The sequence below is a fragment of the Ambystoma mexicanum genome, chromosome 1q (genome assembly GCF_040938575.1).
Source record: "Ambystoma mexicanum isolate Mex_15411 chromosome 1q, UKY_AmexF1_1, whole genome shotgun sequence".
In the NCBI taxonomy this organism is placed as follows: domain Eukaryota; kingdom Metazoa; phylum Chordata; class Amphibia; order Caudata; family Ambystomatidae; genus Ambystoma; species Ambystoma mexicanum.
The window spans coordinates 48,402,831-48,417,981 of record NC_090922.1 but is presented as its reverse complement, the minus strand read 5'-3'; the positions used below and the strand labels follow the sequence as shown (position 1 = coordinate 48,417,981).

General features: G+C 45.8%; 1 protein-coding gene across 1 annotated transcript in view; it reads right to left on the bottom strand.

Annotated features, from left to right (window-relative positions):
• Window positions 1-15,151, bottom strand: part of DHX38 (DEAH-box helicase 38) — a 2,105,687-nt gene that overhangs the window by 86,282 nt on the left and 2,004,254 nt on the right. Inside the window, exons 25-26 of the mRNA XM_069635507.1 lie at window positions 10,097-10,192; window positions 9,859-9,980 (exon numbers count right to left, since the gene is read on the bottom strand). Coding sequence (XP_069491608.1) covers window positions 9,859-9,980; window positions 10,097-10,192 — 218 coding nt within the window. The remainder of the gene's footprint in view (window positions 1-9,858; window positions 9,981-10,096; window positions 10,193-15,151) is intronic.

The following is a 15,151-nucleotide window of genomic DNA, read 5'->3' as shown; positions in this document are numbered from 1 at the left end:
CATCTTAAAACACTACCAGCCCACTAGCCATGGCCTTTGGCCATGTCGACTGCACGTTTTCAACTATAGACTTGAATATGCTAAAATAACCCCAAATATGGGAAAGCTTTCGAGCTCTGAACTTGAAACCTTTTGTTTGCAAAATAATAGCCAAATCAGTCATGCGAGTCAACAGTTATTAGCAATTAAATTTTCGGGTTTTCTCTGCATCTCAATACTCAACTATAGTGCAGCGACCGTCCCATCAGAAAAGTTAATATTTTAGTCTGTTACCTGTGGGTTTGAATTGATAAGAGTTATCTAAGGTCTAAATAAATAACTATTTGTGTACACTCTGCCTCACTTGTATTAGTAAGTGTGCTCTGTGTGTGCTTAACTGAACCCTTCACCACCCGCATGCATTCCGAAAACCTATGTCTTGCTGTTCAGTCACACTATCCAAATAGAGTTTGGTTAGAAATGAGTGCCTTTCCGTGTTCATCAGTATAGGGTAACCTCTTAGAATCTGTCCACAGGGCTGATTCTGCAAATTGATCTCAACTATGTGGCTATAGGGGCCCTCACCCTGGACGTTTGCCATTTTGAATTAAAAATTGGGTCTTGGGGGCTCTGGAATCCAATCGTTTCCACCACCTCGGCTATCATCTTCTGAAAGAATGAGGTTTCCCCGGAGTGGGCGACGGGAGAATGGCCAGTTCAGGGGAGGTGTACATGCTGCTGGTGGCATACAGGTTTGCGACCAGGTCCAGCACGTTCTTTCCCTTGTCATAAAACTCATCTGGGAATTCTCTAATCCCTCCGGAGTAATAGGGTTCCACCATAAATGGGATAGGACCTGGCCGCCCTTCTGGTAAAACATTGCCCATATCTTTGACATACACCTGCCCACCGGAAATGGGGCATACCCCTGGGTGGCACAGTGTTTGCAGGGTTCTATGTGTTAAAATAGGGGTAAAAATGGCCATTTACACAAACAATTGCGGCAAAAAGGCTGTGGTTTTGCCGTTGCCATCCATGTATAGGATGCGGGGGGACACCCCCGCAACCACTAGACCTATTATACCATTTAAGGGGAGCGGGGGACACCCCTGCTCCCTTTAAATGGCATAAAGGGGTACACCTTTACCAGGTCAAACCACAGCATTATTGCTGCAATTTTTTGTAAATGCAACATCTTTGCCGCGATTTTATTACTGCATACCGTTTGCAGCACTGTATGACGGCGTTGAGGGGAGCTGTTGCTGAGAACTTGACACCCAAGGGTGGAGTAGCACAGCGCCGAATTGGGAGCCAGGGCACAGTACATAGGTATGTGGCTGTGGAAGGAGGATTCCTTTTAGAGTAGCCTGGCGAAAGGAATCTAATTTAGGGGCTGCTTCATGTCCTGCTAGATCAGGCCTTTTACCTTTCTTTGCTTCTGCTCCAATAGTGACTTCTGTGTACATGGATGGGTATGACCCGCAATCCTACAATCAGGTTCTTCCCCCAAACAATACAGCCAGATCTCTCTGGGGAAGAAGGTGGAGACAGACATTTTTCTCCTGCAATCCATCCAAGGCTTGAAGTCTGAGGCCTTCCCAGGGTTAGGCTTGACGCGCTCACAAATTAGCAAAGCCAAGTGGCTTTCCGGAAGCGGACCGAGTGCACAGAAAAAAAGGAACGGAGGCCAAGGGACACAGCGGCTTCATATAAATACCTGCCCCAATGTCACGTCCAGTGTGGGGCACCATGGGTGTTACTAGGCCTGGAAAAGACCCAGGGCTACACTAATGTAGTGACTGTGAGGACCTTGTGCTAGCTAGCCCTTTGGTTGTAGACACTGAATTTCTATCCGGGGCTACAACCAAAGGACCCGGGGCTATAACCCCATCACCACCCCCCACAAGCCCACAAGCAACGACTCTGTGGGGCACATAACGATGCCGATGGTAGCAAAGCTGCGCTCCAGGAGAAAAGGTTTTGAGAGGCAGCTAGCACTGTAGATTAAGTATCATAGTTGAGGAATCTGTGGGCAGAAGGAATCCATTAGAAGTAATAAAGTAAGACCAATGTCTTCTCTGCGAGAGAAAACCACCTTGCATCTCTATTGGTTAAATTGCATTAACTACAACACCACCCTTCCAATAGAGGTCTGTATGATTGAAGTGATGTCAAAAAGAACTTGAGTGAAAGTGAAGAAGGAATCAAGGGACCTTTAAACAAGCTGGTCTTCTTAAATTGCTCTATTGTTCAATTGCCTTTGATTAATTTGTTGCATTTAATTGGAGGGGCATACACAGTTCCCATGATTATGTGGGTGACTGACCATAGCGAGGTTGCCAGAACCAACCAAGAGTGGAATTGGGTTTTCCACGCCACAAAAAATGTTTTAAAATAGGTTAAAAAGGTAGGTTTTAGAGCACACACTGAAAGAAATTGGGTAAAAAGCCAGTTGAAGAAAGCAAGAAAAAATACAATAGGTATCAAGTGAACTACAGTACAAAGGAGCATTTCCATGATGCCTTTGACCAGAATATATGCCAGTATTCTGCCAGTGTAAAACATTTTAAATCGTGGCTGTTCCCATATATGTCCATGCTGGCTGCACTAAAATGTTACAGTATTCCACAAATTAAAACACTCAAGTTTGCTTTGCCCATAATGTAAGTAATGATAATATAGAAAACATGGCCATACTGGCTGTGCCTATATATGCCAATATCCCCACGTGAGAACATACTCCTTTTGGCCTTGCCCATAATACCAGCAAAAATGCCAGTCACTGTAAGAAAACATGTCTATAATGGCTGTACCAATGTAGGCCAGTGCTAAGGGGAAATTTCATATAATTTTTGGGGACTTCTGTCAAGCCTTTTTTTTAGAGCCCCCTCGACATTTTGCTCTTTCTCCCTTTATCTGTTTTTTTGGATCTCTGTAGTATTTATGGTGGTCAGATGGACTTCTACTGAAGTCACCCTGCCATTACAATTCTTTTTAGCTTAACGTGTACGGTGCTGGGTTGTCGATAAAGCTCCCAAACCAGGAGTGCTTAAGCAACCCATTTGTGCCGTAGGATGAAGACATCACCCTACATTGGTATTAGGAGTAGGCTGGTGACCGCTGCAATTTAGGTTTGGATTCAACAGAGGCAAAAGCAGATTTACCGCATTGGTAGTCCTGTCTACCTTTAGGATACCATTGCAATTTTCTTTTAAAGTCCTGCTCTCTGCCATTTTGCTTTAGGGACTTCCTTTTTTCCGGGTACCACAAGGCATGCCTGAAATGACTTCTGTGGATACATGGGCCCATTGTGAGCCCAGCTGTGTACTTTCTATAGGCGTTTGAACTGGTGTAGACCAGTTCCTGGCCATGGGCAGGTCAGATCACGTCCCGTGTGGATGGCCTGGGGCGATTGGAAGATTTAGAGGCCAACCAGATTGGCTGGCTGCCTACCCTTTGTTTCCATCGCCCTAGTGTGATTAGTGGCTAGCTTACTCTGCCCCTGTGGTTTAAATATAAGTATTGGTGATCCTCTGGCTACACAGGGTTCAGAAATACATTTCTTGGAAGACAGGTTACTTACTCATCTTCTGAAGGATTCCTGTGATTTTCTCAGTTACTGCATTTCAAGGATCAGTCAGATCTGGCAACACTGGCTGGTGTGAGAAACCTAGGGGTATTCTCTCATGTAGGCTCCCAGAATCCTCTATTCAGATGGCCAGGGGAGGGCCATTGCTTTCAGATCCCAACCCTGGAGGTGACAAGCGAGGGAGGATCACCTGGGTAGGGGAGACCGGGGCCGCCCTCCGGAGAATACCTTAGAAGGGACGCGGTAGTCCAATGGGACAATAGGTGGAGCAATCCCAGAAGCATTTTTGTGCTAGGCAGGCCCCATTATCCCTACCCCAAGAGAAACTGATTGTCCAAGAACAACCCCAAGCAAATAGAGGGGAAACTAGGCGAAACAAAAACTGAACATCAATTCAAATGTTTTGTGGTCCTTCCACCGTTCACATCATGGGAATGGTTACACAGGCCAGTGCTCGCATATCCGAGGGGATAACATAGGGACTAATTTAATACAGAGAAATTCATCTTTTGTTTACCAAATTAGGGCCAAGGGGTATTGCCCTATTCCTTACCAACCACCTGGTAATAACAGTCTACCAATGTCAAATCCCATCTCACCCCACCTACCCCTCCCCATTTTCAACCAATACTGTGACGAGGAAGAGGCGACTAAGATCAATAAAGAGTACCCATAGGAATAACATGGGGAAAATGAGGGCAACCTATAATAGAAACAACTCAAAGTGTCCCACTAATAGAGTCAGGCATTTGATAGCAACCATTCACACCCAACTCCACTTGACTGGTCTTTTCACTATAAAAGGTGTGGTCCGACTCACAGGTATGAGCGGGTAGGAGAGCAAGCAGGAGAGCGAGCTGAAAGGAGAGCAGACGCCAGCGTCGCCCAGGACCAGAGACTTGGATGCTGATGAAATGCAGTGCGAGAGAGCAGAAGCGTGGCGAGGGGAAGATGGGTCTGTGTATGGGAACCGAGAGGCGTGCTGGTCCCCTGTAGAACCTGTGTATGCGAGTAGTTATTCCTCTGGGCCGGTGAGACAGCCCAGGAGTGTTCAAGGGCCAGGCGGTGAGACCCTGACCTCGAAACAAAGTGCCCCGTGGAGCCAAAGCACAGAAGTCAGCCCAGTGAGCCTGAATGCATTGTGAAGCTGGGTTGTGAAGAGCGTGATACATAGTAACACTGGAAACGCATAAGAAAGAGGACCATGTTTGTGGGAGTGATCAATTGAAGCTAACAGGAAGATTTCAAAGAGTGCAAAGACATTGATACAAGTAAAAGTGTAAAGTATAAGCATTAAACTGGGAAAACGCACACCTGTGCAAGAATGAAGAAAGTTAAATTGCACAGTGAAGTAATGTGAATGCAAAGGGGGCTAGAAACCTCTGGAAAAGGTGCAAGAGGCACGAAAAGAAAGATTAATGCAAAAAGGGTGCGAGTGACCCGGAAAGACAGAAGAACAAGTTACTTGCCCCTGGTAACTTTCTTACGACTTGATGTTGCTCCCACGTATTCCTCATTTTTGATATTCGATATCCAGTTTGAGATGTTTTGGAATTTTTTTGGCAAAGGGCGATGTGCACCGATGCAGTCGACTCGATGTCCCTCGAGAGCCTCCGTCTCGAGGATGAGGTCATCCACAGCATATATAGCACGCACAGTGCCCGTTGGCTTCAGTTCCGTTTTTCTTACAGTAGAAATACCTGCATAACCAAGGGTTTGACTGTACTCAACTTTGAAGGAGCGAAAGCTGTAAATTCTACTGTGGGGTAGGTTGGGAGGGCGATGAGGAATACTTGGGTGGAACATCCGGTCGAAAGAAGGTTAACAGGGGTAAGTAACTTCTTCGAATGGATTGTGTACTCTTACGTATTCCTCATCTTTGATAGACTCCCAAAGCAGTGTTTGATTTGGTGGAGGGAGTAAGGATTTCGTTTTTTAATGGTTTTCATAAACCGATTGCAGGACAGCTTTCCCAAAGCTTCCATTGCGACTGAGATAAGACTCCAGGCAGTAATGTTTTGTGAACGTGTGAACAGTGGACCACATCGCTGCCTCACAAATATTTTTCATCGGTACACCCCTTTGCAGGGCTGTAGAGGTAGCCATGTCCCTGTTGGAATGGGCCCTTAATCCTTCAGGAGGATCCTTGCCTGCCAGTATAACATTTTCTGAAATTGCCCGAATTATCCACCTTGATAAGGTCTGTTTAGAAACAGCCTGACCCAGATTGTGTCCTGTATATCCAATGAAAAGCTGATCATCAATGCAAAGATTTGATAGCTTAGATATGTAAAAGTCCAGTACTCTGCAGGGGTCCAAGCTATGTAATCTCTCCTCCTCTTTGCCAGGATGAGGCGGAGGATAGAAAGAAGGAAAAACAATTGTATGTCCTATGTGAAAATCAGAAATGATTTTGGATAAAATGAAGGCTTAACCCTTAGAACACCCCTATCTTTAAGAAAGGTGGTAAAGGGTGGCTTGGCTGAAAGTGCCTGCAATTCACTCACTCACGGGCTGAAGGTAAAGCTACCAAGATAATGGTTTTAACAGTTAACAACTTTAATGGACATGAGTGTAAAGGTTCAAAGGGTACACACATTAGAAACACATTGGTGAGCCTTTTTACAAATTGTGTCACCAGTGGAATTTTGAACGAGCGCTTAAAGATGTTTAGTGCCACTAAATAGCCTTTAATAGTTCCAACCTGGAGCACCAGATTGGCTAAAGAAAGTACAAAGGATAACACCTCTGGTGTTTTGAACAGAAAAGGGTCTACATTCTTGTCTTTGCAACAGTTGCAGAATTTGTTCCAACGGCACCGGTACAAGGACTTTGTTGCTGGCCTTCTGCGGAAAGCTAAATCTCCATTATGCCATCTGAGAGGTCCATTCCTTGTATCTCAGCCTTTCAGAAACCATGCATGAAGGCTGAATCTCTTGACCTCGGGTTGGAGAACCGGACCCTCCTCCCTTGAGTTCCGGGTACCACGTCGTCCTGGCCCAATCCGGGGCAATTAGGATCATGCCTTTCCTGAACTTTCACGTGATCACGTGAGGAATGGCAGGGACTGGAGTAAACGCATACAAGAGTGGAAACTCCCAGTCCACTACAATCGCGTCTCCTAGAGCTCCTCATGGGGGAAATTCCCTGGAGCAATAAAGTTTGCACTTACGGTTGACATTGGTCACAAATAGATACACTTGAGGGATTCCACAAAGGGTGAAGATCTCTAGAAGGACTTCCTGAGCTAGTTCCCACTTGTGGGAGACTGCTTTGCCTGCTCAGAGCGTCTGCCGCCATGTTCTCTACACTGGCTAGATAAACTGCCAATAGAGAGATTCCTTCTTGAATTGCCCAGTAGTAGAGCTGCATTGCCTCTTTGCACAGTGGTTGTGACCCTACACCACCTCTCTTGTTGAGGTAGTACATGGTCACTGTGTTGTCCGTCATTATCAGGACATTCTTTCCCTGGACAGAGGGCAGATAGGCCTTCAGCGCTAGTCTGATTGCCCTCAGCTCCAAAAGATGGATATGTAGTTTGGTCTCCGATGGAGACTAACAACCACTGACTGTCAGATCGTTGGTGTGGGCACACCACCCTGTGAGTGAGGAGTCCGTCACTACTGTCATCTCCAGCCATGGTTGCCAAAAGGGTTCTCCCTTCAGAATGTTGTCCTCGCAGGCCCACCACAAACAATCTTGTGCGACCCTGCTTGGAACCTGAAATAGGTCCGAGATCTTTCCTGATAACTGGGACCATTGTGCTCTGAGGGCCCATTAAAGGGATCTCATTCTTAGGCGGGCCTCTGGCACTAGTAAAATGCAGGATGCCATGAGGCCGAGCAACCTAAAAATAAATAAATCTAAGGCCGGGAGATGCTGGGCACTCAAACTTTGTGACCATCTGCAAAATGTCTAGGGCCCTCACCTTGGGTGGCAAGCTCTTTCCCAAGGATGTATATCCAGTACAGCCCCGACGAACTGGAGCTTTTCAGAAGGTGCCATGAGGGATTTCTGGGATTCTCCCTCAATTACAAGTCTGAAGAGAGTGGCAGGTCACGCTTAGATGATGCAGGACTGATCAGCCAATCGTCCAGGTAGGGGCAGACGTGAAACCCCCCATCTCCTGAGACTTGCTGCCGCCACCACCACCATCAGTTTGGGGAAAACCCTTGGGGCAGAGGTTACCCGGAATGGCAGAACTCGAAACCGATAATGAGAACCGCCAACAGCAAACCTCAGATATTGTCTGCGCTTGAGATGTATTGGCAGAGGAAAATAAGACTTCTGAAGGTCCAATGACACCATCCAATCCTTGAGTTGGAGGGCCTGAAGGATATGAGAAAGTGTGACCATCTTGAACTTGTCCTTCCTGAGGAACTTGCTCAAATATCAAGTCCAAGATGGGTCTCGGTCCTCCGTCCTTCTTGGGTATTAGGAAATATGGAGAATACCATCCCTTGTTCCTATCCGCTATAGGCACCGGTTCTATAGCGCCTTTCTCTAGCAGGGTTGAAATTTCCTACACAAGGAGCGGGTCTGGAATCCTCAAAGAGTGGCTCCCCTGTGGATTACTCTGAGGATGAGAGGAAGGCAGTTCCCATGGGCTATGGTTTCCAATGCCCAAGCATCCGAAGTAATGTCTCACCATTTTTCTAGATGCTGAGTCAGTCTGCCCCCCACTGGTGAACTGTGACTGAAGACCTCAGGTTTTGAGGTGGCTGATGCAGTGGCTGATGGTAAAGATGCCCCTGCTTGAGTGGGCTTTACACCTCTGCCTCATCCACCACAAGGGAATCTTCTTTGACCTCTGACCAGGAATTCCTCTTGATCTTCCAACTGAGGAGTAGTAACGAAAAGATCTACCCCTCCAAGGCTGTCCACTGGGGAGAAAGGGCTGAGGCTGCCTAATAGTGCCACATAAAAATGTGGCTGCTGCCTTTGACGTCTGCAACTTCAAGGCTCTTGTCAGTCTTGTTGCCAAAAGGTGAGACCTGTTAAAGGGCATGTTGAGGAGTCTGGATTGCACATCTGGTGCAAAACCAGACTTCCTCAACCACGCAAATCTGCGTATTACGGTGCTAGTAGCCATGGCTCTGGTGATGCTGTCAGCAGAATCCAGACCAGACTGAAGAGACACAAACAGGTCTTCTTTGCTGTCTCGAACAAGTGATTAACTCATAGGAGTGCTTCTGAGTGGCACCATTAGAAGTAGCCATAATTCAGACATGTTTGCATACATCATTTTAAATTAAAGATAAAGAGTTGCAGAAGAGGACGGAAGGGGGTGGAATTGCACAAAGGCTGGGCCAAAGCAGTTAAGGACTGAGGCCAGGTCCCTAGTCCTAGATTTCTTTATTTACCTAAAATAATCTAGCGTGAAGTACTAGTATATAAATGTGTAAGCAACGTGCTGTCCACTTCTTTAATACACTGAATGTTCATTGTATTTTCTTTACAGGAAAAATTTCAGAAATCAATTATCATCACGCTATTCATTCGTACAATAGAAATGAGATGAAAAGTTCAAATACAAACTAATTTTCCTACAGGATACCTCCCCTGTTTTCGGTGGTACCCTTGGAGGTGCAAAACAGGGGACAAGGAAGCAGCAACCTTAGTAGGGGACCAAACCAGTGGTGTGATTGTTTACCAGTGCACTGTTCAAAAAACAGATCAAGAATATGATTGATGGAGCCTTATGGACCAATTAATTAGTGTTGCTCTAGCCCTTGAACTTCGATCAGTGCTGGTTTATTCAGGAGATGGATTCTGCTCTTTAGAAGGATCCCAAGATTGAGGAGTTTATTCCAGGATTGCACTTACAGAGAAGGCGCACAGCACACAGCTGCATGGAATTAAGTTTTAGTGTCCATTTGAACCCATGGGGATATATATATATTAAATAGTGAAAATCTACTTCAAACCAAAACATTTCTATTGCACGTGCAATAGCAGAGAAGCACAAGTGCTAGACTGTTAATGAAAACAGTGAGTAAAGAATATCAGAAATATCTTAATATGCCAAAGAGTGGCCAATCAAAATGTTACCTTTTGGCATTTGTAGATTACTTGACACATTCAAGAGATTACTAATCAGTGACAGATAGTATCCAAGATAAGAAATCAGATTAGTAAAAAGAATCAAATATGTAGTCCACATAAGTAACTCCAACAACGTGTTATTGTTAATGAAGTTTCAGCAGACTCCAAAGGCTGAACAGCAGGTATCACTTTGAAAACGGCGCTACAGACAGGATGAAATTAGACACATCCTGAAATGGTCTTACCTTGTGCTGCCAAGAACATTCTTTTTCTCCTGCTCTTCCCTTCTGGCTCGCAGCTGCTCCTCAGCCAATGCCATTTCTTCCTCCATGGCCGACACATCCTCTTTAGCCCTCCGACGGTTTTCCTGCATACAGAAATTAAACGAGAAACACAGGTTTGACAATCATCAGACAGTTTCACTAGCATATAAACCCTCGCTCAACAAATTGGGAAGCCCAAACCAAGTTCAAAGTAGCTTACTTGACGGGATTTGCCGGCATGTTTGATGCTGTAGAACATGGGCCCCAACTCTGCCAGCCATTCACCATCTACAGAAGTTACACACTGCATGTATTCCTGAAGAGAAAAATTATAGAAATTAGGTGGAGACAAATATCGGCTTCCGGTAGAGGAAAATGTGAAACTGAAGATGATGCATGTAAACGACTTTTATACTGTATTTTAAAAAGCAAACAAGAAACACATACATGAGTGATATTAGGAGGGACTATATATTTATATGATACATTACTCACCGTAATCTTATTGCTGATGCTAGTATCTGCTTAGATTCACATGCTATGCATAGGCCGACATCTAGTTGTATCTGCCGAGTATAAAATGTTTTGTTTTTCGAAACTCTATGGAGACAGGGGGTGCCAGTAATACTATCCCTAGCCCTAGTGTGAGGTCTACTCTACCCATGGTCCTTCACGCGGCGAGGTCCCTCAGATTGTTGTTTCTGACATGAGGTAGCATGCAGTGTAGCATGAGTACAGATGTAATAAAGCAGATGAAAGTAGATAAAGCTAGAGAAACATTTACGCACCTTCTACTCCACAGGGGAAGGAAGGGTGGGCACATGTGAATCTAAACAGATACAAGCATCTGAAATAAGATTACGGTGAGTCATGTATCCCCTTCTGAGGCTTGTGCATCTGCTTAGATCACATGCTATGCATAGATTAACAACCAGTGTCTGGAGAAGGTGGTGGGCTGTGAGAAGGTACAGCAGCAAAGAACAAGTTACTCTCTTACCTGGTAACGTTCTTTCGATGGGATGGTCCAGCGACGTATTCCATATCTATGACCGTAATCACCGCAGCACAGCTGTGGTGATTACTGTCATAGATATGGAATACGTCGGAGGACCCAATCCCCTCGAATAGATGTTTTAGCAATTCGTGTTCCACCTGTGAATCTGCTTTAGAATGTGTGTCAATGCAGTAGTGCTGAGTAAAAGTATGAATAGAGCTCCATGTAGCTGCTTTGCAAATGGCGTCCAGCGGGACGCTTGCAATAAATGCCAGAGTAGCTCCTGTACCCCTTGTAGAGTGAGCTCTTGGTGTGAAAGGCAGAGTCTTGTTTGATACAGAGTAGCATAGTTGTATGCACTTCACTTCACTTTTTGAGACGTGATCAACTTCCATGCCAGGTGCCATGGAGACAAACAGTTGGTCTGTTTTTTGTAGTGGTCTTGTCTGATTTACATAGTGAAGGACAGCCCTCCTTACATCTAGTGTATGGAGTTTTTTCTCAGCTGAGATTGAAGGGCTTTGAAAGAAAGCTGGTAGTTCAATGGACTGGTTGACATGGAACTTAGATATGAACTTAGGTGAAAACCTAGGCTGTGTTCTTAGTACCAACTTGCCTTTGTGGATAAGAACGAAAGGGTCTTGCACTGACAAAACTTGCAATTTACTGATGCTGCTTATGGAGGTGATGGGCACCAGAAAAGCTGTTTTATATGTAAGGTTTTTAAGGCTGGACTATGCATAGACTCAAAAAGGGGGTACCATGAGCTTTGCAAGTACCACATTTAGGTCTCATCCTGGAGGCGGGTTTAAAATGGATGGTAAAGTCTCTTTACTACTTCCATGAATGCCTTAATGACACAGACTTTTCAACAGGACACCTTGCTTTGAGAAGTGGTGTACGCAGATAGAGCCGCTAGGTGAACCTTGGCGTTAAATACTGGCCCGGAGTCTAGTAAGTGGAGCATGTAATGAAGATTGTGTGAAGGAGTACATTTGATTGGGTTTACATTTTTTGACTGGCACCATATTACAAACCGTTTCCATTTGTTAAAGTAACAGTGTCTGGTGTTTGGTTTTCTTTCCTCCTTCAGGATTTCCATACACCTTTGAGGTAGTTTTAAATGGCCATATTCTATGACTTCAGGAGCCAAGCTGCCAAGTTGATAGACTGAGGGTGTGGGAACGTTATACACCCTGTGCTGTGTGAGCATGTTGTAGCGGCACAGGAGTTTGATTGGATCGCACATCGCCTGTTTGCGCAGGTGTGAAAACCAAGGTTGTCTCGCCCACATAGGAACAATCAGGATTAGTGTCACTTGTTCCTGGTACATCTTGTTCACTAACGTGCTCAATAGCGGTGTGGGGGGAAAAGCGTAGGCCCTGACCAGTTCATCCACAGGGCGTTCCCTTTGGACCCGTGTTTGGGGAAACCTGAATGCGAAGTCTGGGCATTGTTTATTTTGGCTTGTGGCAAACAAGTCTAAAGGGGGGTAACCCCATAGGGAGAAGATATTGTTTAAGAGGTTTGTCGAACTGCCATTCGTGCTCTTCGGGTAGAGGATCTCTTGAGTCCACCAGAGAATTGAGTTCCCCTGGAACATGCTGCGACGTTTGGAACATGCCCCGCTTGCGTGCCCGCTTTCACATGGTTTGTGCTAGCCTGGACAGACTTGGAGAGTGTGTGCCCCCCTGCTTGTTTATGCAAAACATGGCAGTGGTGCTGTCTGTGAGGACTTGTACTGTCAGAACTGACAGGTGGACTTTAAAAGCTTGCAGGGCCTTGAGCACTGCTAGTAACTCCAACAGGTTTATATGATTTTGGGCTGTGATCTGTGTCCACAGGCCATGCGCTGTGTGGTGAAGGTAATGGGCTCCCCACTCTTTGAGTGATGCATCTGTTCTAACAATTGCTGTGAAAAGGTTTTCCCTTTAACAGGTTTTCCTTTGTCCACCAGCGTAGCTCTTTGACTAGGGTTAGCGAAAAAACCACTAGATCGTTCCACTGACAGCTTGCCCGACACCACTGTTTCGCTAATCACTCTTGCATTGGGTGCATGCGCAGCCATGCGTGCGGAACCAGATAAATGCATGATGCCATCATCCCGCAGCACATTGCTTTGCATACGGTTATTTGGTGCCGGCTAGATACAGAGTTATTTGCAGCAGTATGTTTTGCACTCTTTCATTTGATGGAAAGACTAGATCCTCTTCTGTCTTTTTGACAGCTCCTAAGAACTGTTTTGTCTTGCTTGGAACAAGACTTGATTTTTTCTCATCGATTGGGAATCCCAATTCGAACAGGAAATAGATTGTTCTCTGGGTATTTTGCTTGCAAATTTGGGGGATTCCCCGGTTTTCAGCCAGTCATCCACTGGGTATACTGGGATGGATTCTCTGTGTAGGTGCGCTGCCATTATCGCTAGTACCTTGGAGAGGAGGCTATGTCAAAGGGTAGCACCTTGAATTGGTACTGTTAGTTGCCTATTTTGAAGCGCAGGAATTTTCTGTGCGCTGGGAACATGCTTCTTTCATGTCCAAGGTTGCCATGTAGTCCCCCTGTTTTAGCAGTGGGATTACTTACTGTAACGTTGTCATGCAGAATTTCTGTGGCTTGGCATATGTGTTCGCAGGGCGCAGGTCTAGGACAGGGTGATCTTTACGTCTTTTTTGGCACAAGGAAGTACTTTGAATAAATATCCTTGTTTACCTGGTTTGCCGGGACGATTTCTACGGCATCCTTTAGTAGCAGTGCTTTGACCTCTTCCAACAGGATGCGTTCTTCCTGTCAAGTCCATCTTTGTCTTGGCGGGTGATTGGCTGGTGTTTGAATCAGCTCTATGCAATCCCCTCCGCCACAGTGGAAAGTAACCACTTGTCCGACATGATTCCCCCTCCTATACGTGGGCCAAGTGTGAAATATGACCTCCTACTGGGGTGGCATCTGAGGGAACCTGTAGTGGGTGGCAATTGTTTAGGAAGGGTTGACCCCCTCTTGAGGAGGATCGTCCCCTGCTTCTAGATCTTCTTTGGCCTCTTTGAAAACCCTCGTGGTAGGACTGTCCTTGTGAAGAACACCAGGACGAACTTTGCCCCCCCTGGTTGTACTTAGAGGACCGCTGTGAGTTCTGTCCGCTAAACCGGCGTCAGTTAGAGCCTCCTCTCTGCCCAAAGGGTTTGTTAGTGAGCTGACTCGGTGATTTGAGGGTATCATATTCCTCCTTTGCGCATCAACTGCTTTGCCAACTAAAGTGTTGGGCTCAATGGCATGTTTAAGAGGGTAACCTGGGTTTCCAGTTTGAATCCCGATTGACGGAGCCATGCGCTGCGTTTGATCAGTGTCCCTTCTGCCAAGATTCTTCCTGCGTTGTCTGCTACATCCAGGTTATTCTTAAGGATGCAGCTTGCTACCTGTTTTCCCCTCAGCGATGGTGAGCGAGAGTTGTGTTTTTAGGGGTTCTGGGACTAAGAATTTGTTGTGCAATCTCATACCACTTGTGGCAATTATAGCTGGTTCGGACAGATCAACAGAAAATGGCTAATTGTTTCATTGGTGGCCCTACATAGTGGGCATACGCTGGTGTTGGCCGGACGCCAACTTTTGGTAAAAGCGGCGATGGGTAGAATACCCAAGCTAAACCTTATATATAGAGATCTTTCAAAAGCAGGGGTGACAATGTCCAGGTATTCCTTAAAACCAGGGTAGGTGCGAGCCTCCAGATATTCCAGGCCCAATTTCAATTTGGCAGCATCTACTACCAAGACCTCCCTACTCTACTCGTTGATCTTAAATTGGCTTTCATAACCGTTACCTGGGCCGCTACGGGTACCAAATGGCTCTCCCATAACCCTAATACATGCACTGTCTTGAAAGGTGGCCTTAAATTGCCGAGCCCATAAAGTGTTTTTGCCGACATCTAGGGCGAATAAGGATGACACAATGCAGCCGTTTGGGTGTCTAGATAACATTGCTTTCAAATCCTTGCCCAGAACAAAACTGTCCGGGACCATATCTGGGCCTGCATCAGGTAGAGTTCGAGATAAACCAAAGCTGTAGGCACGCTGACAGGCAAAATCAGTAGTTTTAGAAACTTCTGCTCGTAAGTTTGAATACTTGAAATGTCCCCATGTCCCTACAGTTCTGCGCCATATAGGGCTGCCGGAAGTGCCTGTGTCTGAAAGAGATCAAGTGCGGGGGAGATTGTGCCACCACAATGTTTTACATCAAAGGACAAAATGGCTCCTCCCACTTTCTCCAGGGCAATAGAGGCCTTTAAAATTT